This window comes from Anolis sagrei, chromosome 2 (genome assembly GCF_037176765.1).
Source record: "Anolis sagrei isolate rAnoSag1 chromosome 2, rAnoSag1.mat, whole genome shotgun sequence".
Lineage (NCBI taxonomy): Eukaryota > Metazoa > Chordata > Lepidosauria > Squamata > Dactyloidae > Anolis > Anolis sagrei.
The window spans coordinates 194,730,139-194,750,464 of record NC_090022.1 but is presented as its reverse complement, the minus strand read 5'-3'; the positions used below and the strand labels follow the sequence as shown (position 1 = coordinate 194,750,464).

Below are 20,326 nucleotides of genomic sequence, written 5' to 3'. Positions count from 1 at the left end.
CCCAAAAATCCCAGCCAGTTTACCAGCTATTACGATTTATGGGAGTTGAAGGCCAAAACATCTGGGGACCCACAGGTTGAGAACCACTGCCCTAAGTGGTTCTGGTCCAGCTTATCTATTCGAACGCACCTCTCCCTATGAACCTTCTAAGAATTTAAGATCATCTTGAGGAGGCCTTGCTCTCGATCCTGCCTGCGTCACAGGCACGTCTGGTGGGGACGAGAGACAGGGTCTTCTTGGTGGAGTCCCCTCGGCTGTGGAACTCCCGCCCCAGGGACATTATATTGGCCCCCTCCCTCCTGACCTTTCGAAAAAAAGTGAAGACCTGGCTCTTTGAGCAGTCATTTGGAGCTTCAGCATGATCCGTTAAACACAAAATTGTAATACAAACACAGAACGGCTAAGACTATGTAAACGGATGAGGAATTTGGACTGGAAGACATTGGGGTTTTAAAATTAATTTTTACAGTTTTTATAGATTTTATGTATTATGATGTGTTTTGATTGCTTTTAACTGATATGTATTCATATATGGCATCTAATTGTTGCTGATTTGTGCGCCACCCTGAGTCGCCTTTGGGCTGAAATGGGTGGGATAAAAATGACGTAAATAAATAAAATAAATAATTTTTTCTTGCCAAGAAATCTCACCATGTTTTTTCTGAGCCATGTATCTTAAAAAATCATTCATTAAAAATCACAGAGATAACATATTATCCTCACAAAAACCTTGCATTGAATTTATTTGTATTTTCAGTCATAAATTACAGTTCAAATTCTAATCCAGACTGCTGCAATTGCACATAGGTTGCCTGCCACTTACTCTTGCTTTCAAACAGAAGAGCAAGCAATTTTTAGGTCTGTACTTCACCATCACCCTTCCCAGGTCATCCCTGTGCCATCACTAAGCTGTGATGTTCTGCTTGCAAAATGCCGAAAAGAGAAATGCATCAAACAAATCAAATTTCTTTCAAATTGAGTACTCATTAAGCCAGTCTTCAATCTACAGGTAATGGCAAATGGATTAATGATGTCATGCATTACACAAGCACAGCCACAGCAATACAGAAAACAATTCAGAGGCAAGTTAACATGATCTCTCATCTCTTAACTGCATTCCCTTCAAATAATGCAGATGATGGAAAGTGGTATCACATGACATGCTCAGATCCAGCCTCCTTTGGAAACTGCAATAATGACATATTTATGGGATGTTAACTAAAGCTTAGACTGACCTACAGAAAGCGTTGGTAAAGCACAGGCCTCTAGACAGCAATACCCATCACTTCTCAATTTTTGAGTTCAACTCTCAACGTGAAACAGCATTTCTGTAATCAATGTTGCAGGATATTTTTTCAGCATTTCTCCAATAAGTCACCAGAAAGACCTTAAGATAGAGGTAAAGGTTTTCCCCTGACATTAAGTCCAGTCATGTCCGACTCTGGGGTTGGTACTCATCTCCATTTCTAAGCCGAAGAGCTGGCATTGTCCATAGATACTTCCAAGATCATATGGCCAGCATAACTGCATGGAGAGCTGTTACCTTCCCGCCGGAGTTGTACCTATTGATCTTCTCACATTTGCATGTTTTTGAACTTTTAGGTTGGCAGAAGCTGGGGCTAGCAGTGGGAGCTCATGCCGCTCCCTGGATTCAAACCTGCAACATTTTGGTCAGCAAGTTCAGCAGCTCAGAGCTTTAACCCACTGTGCCACCGGGGCAGACCTTACTTTCATCTAAACAACCAAAAAATGGAGGAAAATAGGCCAGTGTGTTAGAATTAAAAGACATTATATTACTTTTTAAAACGTCCATTACTTTTATGCCTCAAATAATGACAAGTTAATTGCTGTTGAGGATACCAAATTTAGAATTACATTGTAATCCACAGTTCTGTGTTAAAGTAGCCCCAATGCAACATTTTCAAATATACTTGTGTGAAATAGACTTTCTTCCTCCAGCACCGCAAGGCTGCTCTGCAGCATGGATCTGCTTCGATGGGATAAGCCCATCTTCACAGTTGATCAAAGTCAAGGCACTCAAAGGTAAACACAGAGCTAAAGCACTTTTGCCAGGAAGCAACTCATAAGCTTCTGTGTCAAATACAAAAGGTTTCTGAGTTAGAGGGATATGTTCCAGATTAACATGGACTATCTCCTATTTACCATGAGAGCTTCTGCCAGACGAGGACTCGCCGCACACACTGATCACTAGTTTCCATTCTACGCAATGAAAAAAGGGAAACGTGCCTCTACATTTTGTGAGCATATTATGGCCCTGTACTGTTTGGAGAATTTGCAATCAAATAATTATTTGTTTTAAATCACCAGATTTAAAATAACTTGCAATCAGATCTCAAATGCATCAAATAACATTTACTGCTCCAGTCAGTGTATGATGATAATAGACTCGGGAGAATGGAGAAATGTATTTTTAGTCCCTTTCAGAGTATCCAAAATAGAACAACATGGAAAACTGGTGAATCAATGTTTGCACTAGATTCATGCCTCGCCACTTGATAAACAGTCATAGCAAGCTCACAGAATGCTGCAGGATTAGGGTTTTCACAGAATTGATGGATTCTAGGAGTAATCTAGGATCAAACTCACAAATTTCTTCACCTGAACTGCTTTCACAACCACAAGGAGCATGGGATCACCTATGTCTATTTCTACTTTCCCTATCAGGATACTGTAATTTACCCTTCCAAATCCAAGGGCTTATGACTTGGGACTCATTCCAGCTTTCCCAAATTAAACAGCTTACCAGGTTTCTTGCCCCTAAGTAAGATGAGATTATAAACATTATCTTTCTGATTCCCTTGGACTGAAGAGATGCAAAAAAGAAACTTCCCAACCAACCGCTCAACATCCATTGTGGAATTACAAAAGAAAAGAAGCCCATTTTTTGCAGGCCTCTTAGTCTCTAGTAAAGCTAGTCTCTAGTAAAGTTCATCTTTAGGGCTTTGTAGCTTGTGAAGTGCTATTCTACAGGACTGAAGAAAGGGACAGGAACATATCTAGGGTTCTTCCGGACAAGATATGCTCTTATTTAAAAAGCAAATTTTCAGCCCTTTTGACTAAGAAGATAGACTTGAAAACACACAGGCGATTTCAGAGGTAGGGTCAGAGACTGGGTCAAGGTAAAGCTCCAATGCCTTACAAAGTTCCTATTTCATGACAATTAACTACCATATATACTCAAGTATAAGCCAACTCGAATATAAGTTGAGGCACCACACACAAATTTTACCACACACAAAAATTGGGAAAACATATTGATTCGAATATAAGCCGAGGGTGGGAAATGCAGCAGCTACTGGTAAATTTCAACAATAAAAGTAGATACCAATAAAATTACATTAATTGAGCCATCAGTAAGTTAATGTTTTTGAATATTTACATAAAACTGTAATTTAAGATAAGACTGTCCAACTCTGATTAAATCATTATTCTAACCTTCTTCAATGTAAATATGCTTATCTATCCTTCCAATAATCACCATAGTTTATTTATACATTTTGGGGGAAATGCTGTGTGTATATGAATAAGGAAAAATGGGAAAGACTGGGGTCAGAAGGGAGTGAGAAAAAAGGACTGGAAACGTAAAAGGTTGGAATGGGAAGGAGTAGTTGAAAAGGTGGGAAAAAGAGGTGAAAGGGGGTGGCTGGAAGAGTAGAACGGATTGGGGTGGGAAGGGGGCAACTGCGGAAGGGGAAATTACTGAGGTGTGAAAGGGGGGCTGGAAATTGGGAAGGGTTGGGAGTGAAAGGGGGACTGGAAAAGACCCCAGTCTACGGGGGATTTCTTTCTTTCCCTCCTTTTTCTCCCTTTCTTTCCTTATCTTCCATTCCTTCTTTCCCATCTTTCCTTTCCCCCTAACTTCCCTCCCACCTCCTTTTCTCCCTTTTCTCCGGTTCCGGTCATGGCGGGCAGCAGCAACAACACGGAGCTGCGCCCCAAAGAAAAGTAATCCAGGGGAATCCCTGGAGTACTCACCCCCTACGACCACCAAAACAGGGGGAGCGTGAAGGCCAGCACATCCTTAAGCCAAGAAGACCGGAGGTCTGGAGATCGGAGCACAAGGGAAGGCAGACCAGGAAGCGGAGGCGGGGGCGGGCGGGCGAGCGCTGTGAACGCCGCCGCCGCCATTATAACACCCGAGACGCGGAGCCGCGGAACTCAACAGCTTGGCTGGGAGCTCTGGCCGCTGGGGAGCGGCGAGTGTCGTTGCTCGGCCGTTGCTGCCTCCGGCTGCCTCCGGACTGAGCTGCCGCTTCGCCGCTTTTACCGCTGCCGCCTTCCTTGCTGCTGCGGCCGCCATCTTGGAGTCCACTGTCGGGCCGCTCGCCGCCGCTGCGGAGGCCGCCAGAAGGAGCAGGATAGCTTCCTTGGGCCCACCGCCGCTGCTGTGGAGCAGAGGAGAGGTCAGCTTCCTTACAGAAGGAGCAGGGGAGAGGACAGCTTCCTTGGACCACCTTCCTTGGGCCCACCGCTGTTGCCGCCGCCGCCGCCGCCGCCGCGGCCATCTGGCTCGTGCCACCACTGCGGCCACTGCTGGAGGCTCTCTGGGCTGTCTGCCGGCTCGCCGCCCACCGCCCGCCGCCGTTGCCGCCACCACCGCGATTGACCCCGTGGTGAGTTGTCCAGCCGCCTGGTCGTTTGAGGCGCTGAATCGCGGCTGAACTGCCGGGCCGGGCTGCCTGGTGTCCGGCTTGGTGGGCTTGCTGCTGCGGCCTTGTTTGACCGGGTCGCCTCTTCGGCCTAGGCGTGGTCCGTTGCGGCTGCCACTGCTGCCAGGCCTCTTGGGGCCTTGTCGGGCTTGGGCGTCCGCCTCTCCCTCACCATTGCCCTCCTGCAGCCGGGCCATCCCTCACCATTGCCCTTCTGCAACTGGACCATCGCAGAGCTGCTGGACTGAGCCACCTGCTGCAGCTCCCCAGACGCCTCGCCTCTCCATCGCGACTGTCGCCTTATTACCATCCCTGCAGCGACCGGGGTGACCTCGCCAGTGCGGCCGCCCTCCATCGCGGCTATTGCCAACTGACTTGCCGCCTGCCACAACTTTGTGGCTCATTATTGTGCAGACCTTTGTGCGAAGATTGTGTAGTTCTAATATTGTGTAGACCTGTGTAACCACCTAGACCTTTGTGCTAAGATTGTGTAGCCCTAATATTGTGTAGACCTATGTAAACACCTGGCGCTGGCCTAATATTGTGTGGTCCTTGCGCTAATATTGTGTAGACCTAATACTGCGTAGACCTCGAGTTGGCCCCTGTAGGTTTTTGGGCCCAGCCTCCTCCGCATTAGTACCAACTAACTGGTCGGAAGGAGAGACCGAGGGCTCTACTGAGCAAGTGTGAATAACCACCTATGCTGCCCACTCCCGAGATATCAACTCCGGAAGCGTATCCGCTGATTTTCCAACCGTCTAAGCCCTTGGGGTCATAGCAATTTTAGTTAATTACCACCATTATCGCAGACGGGTAGTTATATAATTATCAACTAATACTGTCCGGTAGTCCTGTTGTCATTGCTATCATTGTAATAAGAACGATTTAGAACATCTAGGCGCCGGCTCCCTGCTGCTAGATTGCATTAGCACTTTCACCCCTTCCCGATCCCTCTGTGCCGCACTTTACCGTTAAGTAGAGCACTTTAGATCTAGCACTCATCACGTGTGTCGAACGTTGAGTGTGTGTTGCTGCTAAGAACTTACGATCATTCTTGATTACTGACGGACTGTTCCCGGAATTTTTGCACTTTAAGAACTTTAAGAACTGGCACTTTAAGACCTGGCGATATCTTGCACTTTAAGAACTAACTATACCGATACCACCATCCGAATCGCCGCTACTCATGTGGCCCCCTGCCCCCTTTTGGATACTGCTTACGCTGCTCTGGTGTGGTGGTGGGGGCGGAAGAAGAGGTGGCCTGGAGCCTGGGATTGAGAGTGTGGTGGGGAGGGGGGAGGAGGGGGAGAGGGGATGCTGGCAAGAACGAATAAGGTTAACAACAAGCATAGGAGAAAATACTCTTATGGCTCAGAACTGCGGCATGGAGGGGGGGAGATGTTCCACTAGCCGAGGGGCCCCCATAGAGGTCGTGGTGGGAAGGAGGAGATGCGGGAGAAGGAGACCACGAATTCGGCCTAATTCGGTCCGCTTTCCCAAATTCACTATTCCAAATAGGTCTCCTAAGGGAATTTGGTGTAACCAGGTGAGCGGGCCCTCTGGCTTGAAGGTGGTGTTGTTGAACGCCAGGTCTGTCAACGGAAAAACAACTTGGATTCAGGACTTAATCCTGGAGGAGCGGGCAGATCTGGCGTGCATCACGGAGACCTGGCTGGATGAAGCGGGGGGCGTAAATCTCTCCCAGCTTTGTCCTCCAGGCTTCTCCGTGCAACACCAACCTAGAGCCGGAGGACGGGGAGGCGGGGTCGCAGTGGTCTACAGAGATTCCATCCATCTAACCAGGAACCCCATCCCGCAGACCACAAATTTCGAATGCGTCCACCTGAGGGTGGGTGACCGGGACAGAATAGGGATTCTGCTAGTGTACCGTCCACCTCGCTGCACTACAGTCTCCCTTCCTGAGCTAGCGGGGGTGGTCTCGAGCCTGGCTGTGGAGTCCCAACGGCTTCTTGTGCTGGGGGACTTCAACATCCATGCCGAGGCAACCCTCACAGGTGCGGCTCAGGACTTCATGTCTGCCATGGCAACCATGGGGCTGTCCCAACAAATAACTGGCCCCACCCACTGCGCTGGACATACATTGGACTTGGTTTTCTGTCAGGGATGGGAGCAGGGTGGCGGTGTGGAGGAGCTGTCCATCTCTCCGTTGCCATGGACCGACCACTTCCTGATTAGATTTAGGCTCACTGCGCCCCCTACCCTCCGCAAGGGTGGAGGACCCATTAAGATGGTCCGCCCCAGGAGGCTTATGGATCCGGACGGATTCCTGACGGCTCTTGGGGAGTTTCCCGCCACCGCGGTAGGTGATAATGTCGAGGCCTTGGTCGCTCTCTGGAATGGGGAGATGACCAGGGCTATTGACATGATCGCTCCGGAACGTCCCCTCTCAAGTAACCGAGCTAAACCAGCTCCTTGGTTCACTGAGGAGCTGGCAGCGATGAAGCGAAAGAAGAGGGTTCTAGAGAGCGTGTGGCGATCGGTCCCAAACGAGTCAAACCGAACACGGTTTGTGTCCTTCCTGAGGGCATATGCCGCGGCAATAAAGGCCGCAAAGAAAACTTTCTTTGCGGCCACTATTGCGTCTGCAAAAAACCGTCCGGCGGAGTTGTTCCGGGTTGTCAGAGGTCTTTTAACTCCTCCCACGGGTGGGAGCCCTGACAACTCGGCAGCGCGCTGTGAAGCATTTGCTCGGTTCTTTGCAGACAAAGTCGCTTTGATCCGCTCTGAGCTGGACGCCACATTAGATGCAGTCTCTGTGGATGTGACACAAGCACCTGCTTGTCAGTTTTTGTTGGATTCTTTTCAGTTTGTGAAACCCGAGGATGTGGACAAGATACTTGGAGGAATGAAGCCCACCACGTCCATCCTAGACCCCTGCCCATCCTGGCTTCTTAAGGAGGCCAGAGGGGGATTGGCCGAGTGGGTAACGGTGGTGGTTAATGCCTCCCTTCGGGAGGGCAAGATTCCAGCGAGCCTAAAACAGGCTATTATAAAGCCGCTGTTGAAGAAACCATCACTTGACCCCACCAAATTGGACAACTTTCGGCCTGTTTCCAATCTTCCCTTTTTGGGCAAAGTCATGGAAAGCGTGGTGGCCTCACAACTCCAGGTATTCTTGGGAGACACGGATTATCTGGATCCGGCACAGTCTGGTTTCAGACCGGGACATGGTACCGAGACGGTCTTGGTCGCCTTAGTGGATGATCTGCGCCGGGAGCTAGACAGGGGGAGTGTGTCCCTGTTGGTGCTCCTGGACCTCTCAGCGGCCTTCGATACCGTCGACCACGGTATTCTTCTGGGGCGCCTTGCAGGGATGGGCCTTGGGGGCACTGCTCTGCAGTGGCTCCGGTCATTCCTGGAGGGTCGTACTCAGAAGGTGTTATTGGGGGACTCCTGTTCAACGCCACAGCCGTTGACCTGTGGCGTTCCTCAGGGCTCCATCTTGTCCCCCTTGTTGTTTAACATCTACATGAAGCCGCTGGGTGAGATCATCCGGAGTTTCGGGGTGCGGTGTCACCTGTACGCAGATGACGTCCAACTCTGTCACTCCTTCCCACCTGCTACTAAGGAGGCTGTCGAAGTCCTGAACCGGTGCCTGGCCGCTGTAATGGTCTGGATGAGGGCGAACAAACTGAAATTAAATCCAGACAAGACAGAGGTACTCCTGGTCAGTCACAAGGCCGAACAGGGTATAGGGTTACAGCCTGTGCTGGACGGGGTCGCACTCCCCTTGAAGGCGCAGGTTCGCAGCTTGGGTGTGACCCTGGACTCATCGCTGAGCCTGGAGCCCCAGGTTTCAGCGGTGACCAGGGGAGCATTTGCACAGCTCAGGCTCGTGCGCCAGCTGCGCCCGTATCTTGGGAAGTCTGACTTGGCCACGGTGGTACACGCTTTGGTCACATCCCGCCTTGACTACTGCAACGCTCTCTACGTGGGGCTGCCCTTGAAGACGGCCCGGAAGCTTCAGCTAGTCCAGCGCGCGGCAGCCATGTTGTTAACGGGAGCTGGACGCAGAGAGCACACAACGCCTCTGCTGTCCCAGCTCCACTGGCTGCCGATCTGCTACCGGGCCCAATTTAAGGTGCTGGTGCTTTCCTACAAAGCCCTAAACGGTTCCGGCCCAAAATACCTTGCAGACCGCATCTCGGCCTACGAGCCCACGAGGGCCTTGAGATCATCCGGGGAGGCCCTTCTCTCGGTCCCGCCTGCCTCACAGGCACGTCTGGCGGGGACGAGGGAGCGGGCCTTCTCGGTGGTGGCCCCCCGGCTATGGAACACTCTCCCGATTGAGGTTAGACAGGCGCCCTCCTTGATGGCCTTCCGTAGGGGCCTAAAAACATGGCTCTTTGAGCAGGCCTTCAACTAAGTATAGTTAATTGACACTGGAATGGATTAGGACTGCGATTTTTGGCTATGACCCCAGGACCTGACGAAGCGGATTTTTAGTATAAGTGTATGTCTGTCTGTTTGTATGTCTAGACCTGCTGTACACTGTCTTTTTGTGTTGTTCACCGCCCCGAGTCGCCTCCGGGCTGAGAGGGGCGGTCAATAAATGAAATAAATAAATAAAATAAATAAATTATCTCGCTCCTTCTCTCCCTCTCTTTTCCATCCTTCCTTCTCCCATTCCTTTCTTCTTTCTCACCTTCTACCACCAACACTCCATACATTGTGCTTTGGAATCAATAGGGAGATGCCACTTCTGAGGAGCAACCACCTTTGCAAAGGAGAAGGGTGATGTGCCCCTTTCTCTCCCACTCGGGGGCCAGGGCCACTGAGAGAGAGAGAGAAAGAGGAGAGGAAGGAAGGCATGTGAGAGAGGGTGAGAAGAATGGAGGCAAGTGTGAGAGAAAGGGGAAGAGGAAGGCAAGCGCCCAAGAGAAGAGAGCGCTGGGTTGCTGTGCAGAGAGGTGAGGGTTCTTGCGATAAGGCGTGAGACTGAAAGGGGGGCTTTTTTCAGCCCCATGCCTTCCCGCCAGGACTCTCACTCAAGTATAAGCTGAGGATGACTTTTTCAACCCTAAAAAGGGATGAAAAACTAGGCTTATACTTGAGTATATATAGTAAATATTTGCTGACTAACGAATATTATGCATAGTTGCTGTCCTGAATTTGCATACCATGTAGAATTCACATAATCTACTACACATACATAATACAGGCATCCCTCAGTTAACACGACAGTTAATAAAAAGGCTAGTCTTTAATGTCTTAACTTCAGGCTGAGTTTTGTTTTAAATAACTGTGGTCCTGAATGCATCATGTGCTCTGCGCTCAGTACCATTTGGGCACTTCTCCTATTGCTCAAAATTATATTTATGGGGACTGGTCATTGAGATTTTGCTTTTGTTTGTTTGTTTAGTCTCTATAAAGATCCTTGCACGAAAGGCAGCAAAATATTTTCAGACAATGAGTCTTGCTGTATTTCCTAGGCTATCCTGAAAAGCAGTAACAGGATTCCTGTCTTCTGAAGCTGAGCTAAACTATTCAGTACAAACAAACAACAACAAAACTTCATTGACTCTTTTCATTTAGAAGAAAACAAATGTAGTTCCTCATAAAGATGCAGCTCTTCATTAAAAAAGACAAATCCAACAAATAAAACAAGCAGCTTCACAAATGCTTCTTCTGTCTTTCTTTGATTGCTTTCAGCATGTAAACAGATTATGAGCACAAAGCTCCAATTCTGAGACATCACTACAGACACCGGTGATATACAGTTGGCCCACTATATCCACGGATTCTGCATCCATGGACTCAGCCATCGATGGCATGAACATATTTCTAAAACTGTAAAAAAAACAAACCTTGGTTTTGCCATTTTATATAAAGGATACCATTTTATGAGTAACCATGGATTTTGGTATCCATAGGATGCCCTGGAACCAAACTCCAGCAGATACCATGTGCCCTAGCCAGCTAAAATTCTTTTATTTTGTATACTGTTTCTATAAATGTAGCTGCATTTAAAATGAAACAAACAAAAATAGCTCGCATTTGGAGAACTATTACAGCAGGGCAAAGAAGACTTTTCTGTGGCTTTCTGAAAACTATGCATGATTCATCACTCTGCTTAGATTTGGGTCCCACCTCCAAGATAGCTCATTAGGTATGCGTATGCAAATACAAGTATTTCAAAATATAAAACACTCTATACTCCCAAACACTTCTGGTCCTAAGAATTTTGGATAAGGAATACTCAACCTGCCTTGTCCTTCTTCCATCTCTTGTCGGCCTTAACTAGAGTCCAATATTTTATATGCGTCAGCACAAAGCACAACTAATGTACATCATGGTTCCCTCAAAAACCAGAAATGCATATGGTTATGTTTTCACACTATATCCATTGTGCCTCAACACAGGTTATCTAACTTGATTTTATCTTATGGCAATTTTTCTAGCTTGGCTCAAGCCAACCATTCAGCCCTCAAGTCAACATAATAATTAAACTCTGCAAAACCTTATGACTAACATAAAAGAGAGCTGAACATGTTGAAAAGTGAGGCCAAGGCCTTTAAGACAGAAAGGAGAAAACCCCATAAGGCTGGGGTGGGGTTGAATATTTTTCTGCTGCAATTTTCCCACCTCAGGATCCCAGCACCTGTCTGCAATAGTAAACACAAAACCAGAAAGAACGGATTAATAGACCTGCATCGCTCCACTTAAAAATGCCCCCAAATTTCACTGCCAAGATGCCATTATTTTTCATTTCTCTCTTGCAAGGCTCCCAGTCTTCATTATAAACAAACTGCGCACAATGCAAATTTAAACCACACTCTGAAACATATTTCTCCTCTTCTTATGGAGGAAAAAGTAAACATGCTGCAGGAAGCAAATATCCCCTTCTCTCACACACTAAATGAACTACTTTGTCCTCAACCACATGTCCCAGCACTTTAGTTTTTTTAGGACTTCACTAATCTCTTCCCAGGAAGAAATTCCCTCTATTGGTAATCCAATGATGAAGGTAGCCTGAAAATAGCAGAGCCTTTAATCAGTAACCTCTGGGCTCAGAGGGCTTGCCATGTCCTTGAATGAGTTCAGCTTGAGTCCAGTTGTCCGTATGTGTGTTTGTGTGCCTATCCTGAAACCAAGATAATAATCTTCTATTAGACACAAGTGGCCAAAAGCAAGATTTCATTATTGTGCGCCTTTTGAATTATTTCAGTCTTAGGTCAACCCTATTAAGGGCAACAGAGAGAACGTGACCCATGATCACCCAATGGGGTCCCTTTTTTCATGTCAGGAGTGAGACTTGAGAAACTGCAAGTTGTTTCTGGTGTGAGAGAATTTGCAATCTGCAAGGATGTTGCCCATGGGATGCCCAGATGTTTTGCCATCCTGTGGGAGGCTTCTCTCATGTTCCTGCATGAGAAGCTGGAGCTGACAGATGGGAGCTCACCCCATTCCCAGGAATCGAGCCGCCAACTTTTTGGGCAGTAGTCCTGCTGGCACAAGGGTTTAACCCATTGCACCACCGGGGGCTCTAATGGGTTCCCATGACTGAGCAGAGATTTGAACCCTTGTCTCCAGAATTGTCCAAAGATCATGTTGGCTCTCCAGCAAGATTTCATGCCTACCAACAAATAGGTGGATGGAAGGGCTAGAACAGTCGTTCTTCAGTTTGTTGTCACTAATTTCTGCAGTAAACTTCTGAGTATTTTTGCAACATCCTTCCAGGTCAAAGGATAGACTGTACATTCTATGGGTAGAAGAGATCATCTTTTTGCCCTTAGGCCACTCTAAAAAGCAATTGCTATACTATACTGATGGTGCTATATAAGTAACAAGAGATGTACCGAGACAAGAACAAAGTCCACCAGATACTAGGTACATTCTCTGAGACAGTGTTATCTGCTGCTCCTGTACACTTATGTACACAAAGAGCAACCAGTAATTTGATTACAGGTAAGTAAACAAATCCTATGTTAATGTGAAAACGCACCATATCACAAAACTGCTTTCGAGGATACTGGAAAATCCCAGGTGCCACTTTCTGTAAACATGAATAGGATGGCTGTATTTCATACTCTGTGCTCCAGTTTATGCAGCAACCAGTCATGGGAATATTTAGTTATTAAATGGGATACATCCCAGAGGGAAAATGTCTGTTTCCATAAAGTCTGGCACATTAGCAAACCAGGATCCTGATCTTGGTATGTCTGCAAGAGAAAACTCAATGTATTAACCTAATCCTGCATAATAGGAGGAGCTTGTGACATTAATGCTTATTATGAACAGGATCACTGAGTTCTCTGAAGGTACTTGCACGTTGTTTACTTCCAAGTACCTACTTACTAGTTTTAGAATTACTAGCAGTATCAAGCTGGGTCAAAAGAATACAGCCTAAGTAAATACCTCACTAGTTAAAAAACTAATCTACAGTTTGGATAGGAGTGAAATCTGCTCAACTCTCTCCCAATCCAACTTTTCAGAACACTACTTGAGACAGTTGAAAGAAAAGTCCCATTGCTTATTAAGGTCAGGAGTTTGACTTGATTTTATGCCAACAGTACGCTCTGCTTGCCAACAACACTCTGCCATTCTGACTCAACCCTGCATTACAAAGGCATGCAAGTATCAGCCAGTTACATACAAGCAATGAATTCAAAATAAAACTGCATCAAGAATAATGTCTGCTACAATAGTCATCATCTCTTTGGGGTGGTTTATTCTCTTCCTTATTCCCATCACTAAATCTTGGCTGGAAATTGGCAATATTTGCAATTTCCCATAGTGACTTGGGGTCACATTTCAGTGGTACTCGGAGGGGAGGGCACAATGTTGCACAAAGCCCTCACACCTTAGGAAAATATTATCCCAGTAAGCTAATGCACTTGAAAAGGAAATAAATATGTTCCCCATTCTCTAGGTGAGATCCAGTGTGGCATAGTGAGTAGTAGGTTTATACTTGGAGAGAGCTGAGTTCAAATCTCTGATTGGCCATGTAACCTGATGGATGACCTTGGGCAATTCACACACTCGTAGCTTCAGGGGGAGGTACTAGCCACCCTGTCCCTGAACAACTCTTGCCAAGAAAATCCTATGATAGGGGGTCACACAACAACATTCTTAAAGCCAGAATCTTAAGCTCCATCACAAGGAGAAAACACAGCAGGATTGTGGCGATAGGGACCCCAATTCAGATGACACAGGGCCCTTCTATATTGCCATATAAAATCCAGATTATCAGCTTTGAACTGGACTCATATAATCCAGTTCAAGGCATATAATGTGGATTATCTGATTTGATAATCTGGATTATATGGTAGTGTAGAAGGGGCCACAGTCATTTACCCAACCACCCAAAATCCTGATTCCTTACTTGCCTTAATTTTTGCTACATCATGGCTGCCACCTTCTTCTCCAGGAAATTCAGTGCTGTAATTGTAGATATGGCACCATAGTTCCAGAGGTTCTCAACCTGTGGGTCCCCAGATGTTTTGGCCTTCAACTCTCAGAAATCCTGACAGCTGGTAAACCACCTGGGATTTCTGGGAGTTGTAGGCCAAAATACCTGGGGACCCACAGGATGAGAACTAATGGGTTAGAGCAGTAGTTCTCAACCTGGGGTCCCTAGATGTTTTTGGCCTACAACTCCCAGAAATCCCAGCCAGTTTACCAGCTGTTAGGATTTCTGGAAGTTGTAGGCCAAAAACATCTAGGGACCCACAGGATGATAACTAATAGGTTAGAGGGAAGCAGCCAATTCACACTGATAGGAAGCCTAGGTAGATGATCATCCTGCCATATGCTGGCACCTAAAATGAGGTAAACCATTCAAAACGTGCGGTAGAATGATATGGAGGAACAAGGCACATGAGGACATGTACTTAATCTTAAATGGGCTCAAGGTCACCATGGAAAGTGCAAGGCACACTTGGGCTTAATTATGGACAGAAACTTTTTTTTAAGGGTAGAAATGTGCCAATGTGCACACATCGATATTCTAAAGAAAGAAAAGAAAAACAGCTCCATGTCTGGTCCTCCATAAAATCTACAGAAACTGATTACCAGAAGTGAGATACATATACATCCCATAGGCAGAAAAACATAGTTCAAACAGGTTTGGGCTTGGTAGAATTATCTCCTTGTTAGGTCATGATTTCAACAAGGTGAAAAATCTGATAACATACATGTTTGTACATCTTTTTCTGTACCTTATGAAAACCATTATATATTTTTAAGATCCCCTTAGGACATTTTGTTTGAAGAGCACATAAAAACATTACAAATACAGTCAGCTCTCTGTTTTCATGAAATTGTACTCTACAAATCCAACCAGCCTCTGCTTGAAAATACCCCCTTTCCCAAAATTTCAAAAATCAAGCCTTGATTTTGCCACTTCATAGGCAGGAGGACACTATTTTACTATACCATCATTTGTAATGGGATTTCCGTATCCACAGAGTTTGATATCCACAGGGGTTCCTGGAACCACACCCCAAGGATACCGAGGACCTAGTGTACATTCACATGGCAGCCAACAGGCCTTTGCAACTTGTGAGTAACCAAGCTGGACAGCCTTGTGTTTTGGTATGCCAAGCATCCTTGTTTTTCAAGGCTCGGGAAATAACAAGAGGGGTTGAGGGAGAAGGTGCCACCATTTGGCAGACCAAAATACATGGCAGATAACACTGCAACTTTTGCAGGCCCCTTAAGATTGAAAGAGATAACATTGTGAGCACACCTACATTGAGTTAAATGTTGTAAAAGCATCTAAGGCTCGTCAGCACAAACACACAGTTCTAATAGAGATAATAATGAACTGTGTGCATGGAAACATGCAGAGGAGCCTGCACAGCTAAACAAAGACACACCCAGTCATTCTACTTCTTTCATACATCAATATGTGCTACAGCAGCACAAAAGATACAGATTAGCTCAAAACACTTCCTACTGAACAGCAAAAAATGATTTAAATACTAACAAGCAATAAAGTCCCTCAGTCTGCAGATAATTGTTTCAAAAAGATGATCAAATTATCCCAGAGTATCACAGTTCTCTGGGGCAAAAGATTGACAGCCATTTTCTAGCACAGGCTAGCCAATACCTGCATCCAATGTGCAGGAGAAGCCCCTCTTGGCAGAATAACACTGATGACCAAGCTTTGCTTTCAAGAAATCCTGCCTGATTTGAATTGTTACTTAAATGAGAATTTTACTACATATCTAGTGCAGGCGAAATCGTAAAATGACCTGGCATAGTAGTAAGAAGAACTGTACCCCATCTCTACACCTGATCAAAAACTTGGTGAACCCAGAAGTGCCCATCACAACCAATGACCAGATTGCTCTTCTTGGGGTAAATTTTCCGATTGTCAGCTTGAGATTGTTTAAATAATTTTGCCAAATAGGATGTTACAACACCTGTGGTGTAGAAAAATGGTTGGCTATATTCACCTGCCCACCATTTTATGAGGCACTTGCATATACATGAGGGAAGCTACCCCAGTTCCTTATGCATCTGTATTCCTTGTCCACCCAGTTACAAACAAACACACTATAGCTAACTAATAAAGGTTCCTTACCCGGAAAGGTGTGCGGGCGGGGTGACCCTCTTTTAAGGCACTTGGAACAGAGGACATGCACAGTATAGTACAGGCCTGGCCACTCTTGAAGCAGTACATTCAGTTCTTCCACTAGTGGGGTTATGGCTTGCCAAGCTGTCCATATATTTGGTAGCGATGCATGACTAGCAATCGACAGAGTTTCTGGCTGCTGGGTGCCTTTGGCTGGCCTGTAACTCACCACCACAGGCACCTTTCCCCGGTAGGCATAAATCTGGTATTTCCCATCCGACCGCTGGACCACGTGGCTGTTAATCTGGACACTGTAGCGGGCAAAGAGCCCAGGTGGGAAAATGAAAGGAAAGCTGTACTCAATCTCTAGTTGCTCAGCCACAAAGGACTGTCCACCCAGGTTGGTCCCATTAATCCAGGCCTCTGCATGGGGCATCTCATTCTTCACATAGCAGGGGAACTTGTACCACGCGGTGGCTCCATTCAAGGGTTTGGACTTGGGCTTATTGACACAGTAGCAAAGTCCCATCTTTTCCAACAGTTCGAGGATGAGCTGCAGGTCCTCTCTGCTCTGGATGTGGGGCTTGAGAAGCAAGCGGATAACGTGGGCCGGGAGGAGTCCATGGAGCAAGAATCCTTCCACGTAGTGGTGGAGTTGGTTAGCCTTCAGTTCATCTACGTGTGTATTGCTGAGCAGCTTCTGGAGCAAGACTGTGGCATCACGTTGGCAGAAGACATTGAGGATGTCGATGAGCCGGGGCAAGTTGTGGAAGACGTACTCTCGCAGGGTGAGATGCTCCTCGAAGTACAACAGCTTGCCACTCTCGTGCAAATAGGAGAGGGCACTCTGGAGACGGTCCTCCGTCAGGCCCGCCTGCAGGCCCAGCCGAGCCGAGTCCCACCAGGTCAACCACAGCTGCTGAGCCCGCGGCTGGAAGTGCAGCTCCTCCAGCACCTGCCAGGACCTTGGCAGCACCCGGTGCAGGTTGGGAAAGATATCCCGGTGCTCGGCCACCGAGAGGAGCTTCTCTCGCAAGCGGCGGACCTGGCAGCAATCCCAGCAGCTCACAGGCAGCACCGGGGAGAGGATCTGAGGCCGGTGGTTGAGCAGGTACTGGAACTGAGCTTTCTTGCGCCGGAGGTTCTTGTCCGACACCCCATAGAAGGCAACGTGGGGGCTGGAGCAGCGAAAGTCAAAATCTTGCCCCAGGGCTTCGTCCACTTGCTGGGCCAAAACCTGAAGGCCCTCATAGTCGCACTTCTCCTGCCAGGCAATCTGGCGGTGGATGTCCAAGCACTTTTCTTCCACCTCCCGCTCAGCACATAGGTCCGCGTGGGTGCCCACCATGCACACCACCGCATGGGGCACCTTGGCCCCCAGCCAGTGCAGGAAGTGGCCCACCGAAGGATAAAAACATTGGGGCATGTAGGTGCTCAGGTTCACAGCCAGCACATAAAGGGCTCCAGGGGAGAGGAAAAAGGGCTGGATGACGTCGTAGCTGGGGTCTCCTGCCAGCTCGTACACAATGAAAGTCAGGCCCCGCTTAGCATCGGCTGTCCAATCCGCCACCTCGATGCCCTTGCTGCCTTTTGGCGGCCCGGCTGCATGCGGAACTGGGGGTGCGAGGGGCTGTGGCAGAGGGTAGCGCCCTAAGCACATGTCCCCATTCATTTTGGGGGACGGGCACCGTGGGGCGTCATCCTGCTGCTCAGCAGCAGGGCCACCCCCCTGCCTCTGCCCAGAGAGTACATCCCACTGCTCAGCGGAGAGAAGACATTTAGGGGACAACGAGGGCAGAGGTGACGGCTCTGGCTGCTCCACAATGGGGTGGTGGTTCAGCTGTGCTTTGGGGGGCAGAGGCTGGGGCGGGTCTCTCAGAGAGGGCATGAAGCAGCCCCTGCCTTTCCCGGAAGCATCCCTCCCGGCTGCGGAGAGGGCACAAGCCCTGTGCTGTCCCAGCTCCTCGCCCTCCTCTTCCTCCATGAGGCACTTCCGGAGCAGGGTTTTCCCGGCGTTCTTGAGGCCCATGAGGACCAGCTTGAGCCGGGGCTTCAGGGCCGGACGAGAGTGGGCCAGCTCCTTCTGGTAGGCCGCAATGTAGGGGATGCCCTTCATGCACACCTCATAGGGTGGCTGGATCAAGGGGTTGTCCTTGATCTTCCAGAGGCTGACCCGGCTTAGTTGCCCAAATCCCTCGGGCAGGATGGCAATCTGGTTGCCCTGCAGCACCAGCTCCTCCAGCTGCCTCAGCTGGACTACAGCGTCCGGCAGGAAACGGAGGCGGTTGTTATCCAGCCACAGGGTGCGCAGTTGCCGCAGCTGGCTGACTCCACTGGGCAGCAGGGAGAGCTGGTTGCGGCTCAGGTAGAGCTCCTCCAAACCTGGGAGGGCCAGGACGGCGGCGGGGAAGTCGGACAACACATTGGAAGAGAGGTTGAGCATCTTGAGTCGTTGGAGGCCGCCGAAGCCAGCCGGGAGGGCGGCTAAGCGGTTCCCGTCCAGCATGAGGCTCTCCAGGGCGGAGAGGCGGCAGAGGCCTTCGGGGAGGGCTTCCAAGCCGGTGCCGCTGAGCCAGAGCACCTTGAGGCGGGTCAAGGCGGAGATGCCTTCGGGCAAAGCGCGGAGGAGGCGGTTGCCGGAGCAGTCGAGCTCCTCGAGGGCGGCCAAGGCGAGCAGGGCGGGGGGGAAGGCGCCCAGCTGGTTGTGGTCGACGTCGAGGACGCGGAGGCGCTGGAGGGGCGCCAGGGCCTGGTCGGGGAGGCGCCGGAGGCGGTTGAAGCTGAGGTCGAGCTCCTCGAGGCGGCGCAGGTGGGCCAGGCCGGCCGGGAGCGCGCCCTCCTCCTCGCCGCCCTCGGCGCCCAGCTGGTTGTGGCTGAGGCTCAGCTTGCGCAGCTGCCCGCCCAGCAAGGCCAGCGCCCGGCCCTCGTCGCGCAGGCCCCGCAGGCGGTTGTGGCTCAGGTCCAGCTCGGAGAGGCGCGAAAGGTGGCGGAGCGTGGACGGCGGCGGCAGCTGCGAGAGCCGGTTGCGCCGAAGCGAGAGCGCGCTCAGCCCGCTGCCCACCGCCGCGCACAGGCCCTCCGGCAGCTCCTCCAGGCCGCGCCCCACCAGCGCCAAAGAGGCCAGCCGGGACGCAGCCTCCTCCGACGGACGCGGAGAGCACTTCCCCGCCGCCACCACCTCCTCCGGAGCAGCCTCCTCCTGCTCCTGCTGCAGCTTCCTGGCGCGCAGAGCCGACTCCTCTCGCCAGAGTCCGCCACCACCGCCGGCCTCCTCCGGGCGCTCCGTCTGGGCCATGGCAACGCCGCCGCATCAGTCCGAGGGAGGAGGAGGAGGAGGAGAAGGGGGGAGGAGGGGAGGGGGCCCGCCAACGCCGGGCGTCTCTCTGGCCAAGGGCTCAGTCGCCATGAGGGGAAGAGGCCCTCCTCGCCTTCCCGTCCCGAGAGGAGAAAGAGGGCCCGTCCTCCTCCTCCTCACCTCCGCCGAGCATCCTTCCTTTCTCCGGGGCGGCTCCGCGGGTGGGGGCGGGGGCAGAGGGAGGGAGAGTGAGTGGACGAGGCTGCAGCGGAGGGGAGAAGCCCCGCCCCCCTGACACGTCACCGCGCCTGCCTGGACACGCCCCTTCAGCCAGCAAAGAGGGAGGGCACTCTGAGGCAAGCCTCTCCCCGCCCCGAAGGGCTCCGCGGGGGAAAGGGCGGCTCAGCGGGGAAAGCGAGCAGGCACGGGCAAACTTCGGCCCTCCAGGGGTTTGGACTTCAACGCCCACAAGTCTTCACAGCCTACCGGACTGCAAGCTGCAGCCAGGAAATCAGAAGGCGTTTCCTTCTTGAGAGGAGAGAGAGCAATGACCAATCTCGACAAAATAGTGAAGAGTAGAGACATCACTCTGGCAATGAAGATCTGCATAGTCAAAGCAATGGTATTCCCTAGTGCAGTAGTTCTCAACCTGGGCTCCCCAGATGTTTTTGGCCTACAACTCCCAGAAATCCCAGCTAGTGTACCAGCTGTTAGGATTTCTGGGAGTTGAAGGCCAAAAACATCTGGGGAGTCCAGGTTGAGAACCACTGCCCTATAGTAACAGATGGTTGGAGCCCCTGGTAGCGCAGTGGGTTAAAC

The 20,326-nt window shown here is 49.6% G+C and overlaps 1 protein-coding gene across 1 annotated transcript in view; it reads right to left on the bottom strand.

Annotated features, from left to right (window-relative positions):
- Window positions 1–19,789, bottom strand: part of MFHAS1 (multifunctional ROCO family signaling regulator 1) — a 64,011-nt gene extending 44,222 nt beyond the window's left edge. The window contains exon 1 of the mRNA XM_060762715.2: window positions 16,222–19,789. Coding sequence (XP_060618698.2) covers window positions 16,222–19,507 — 3,286 coding nt within the window. The 5' untranslated portion in view covers window positions 19,508–19,789. The remainder of the gene's footprint in view (window positions 1–16,221) is intronic.
- Between the last annotated feature and the right edge of the window lie 537 nt (window positions 19,790–20,326).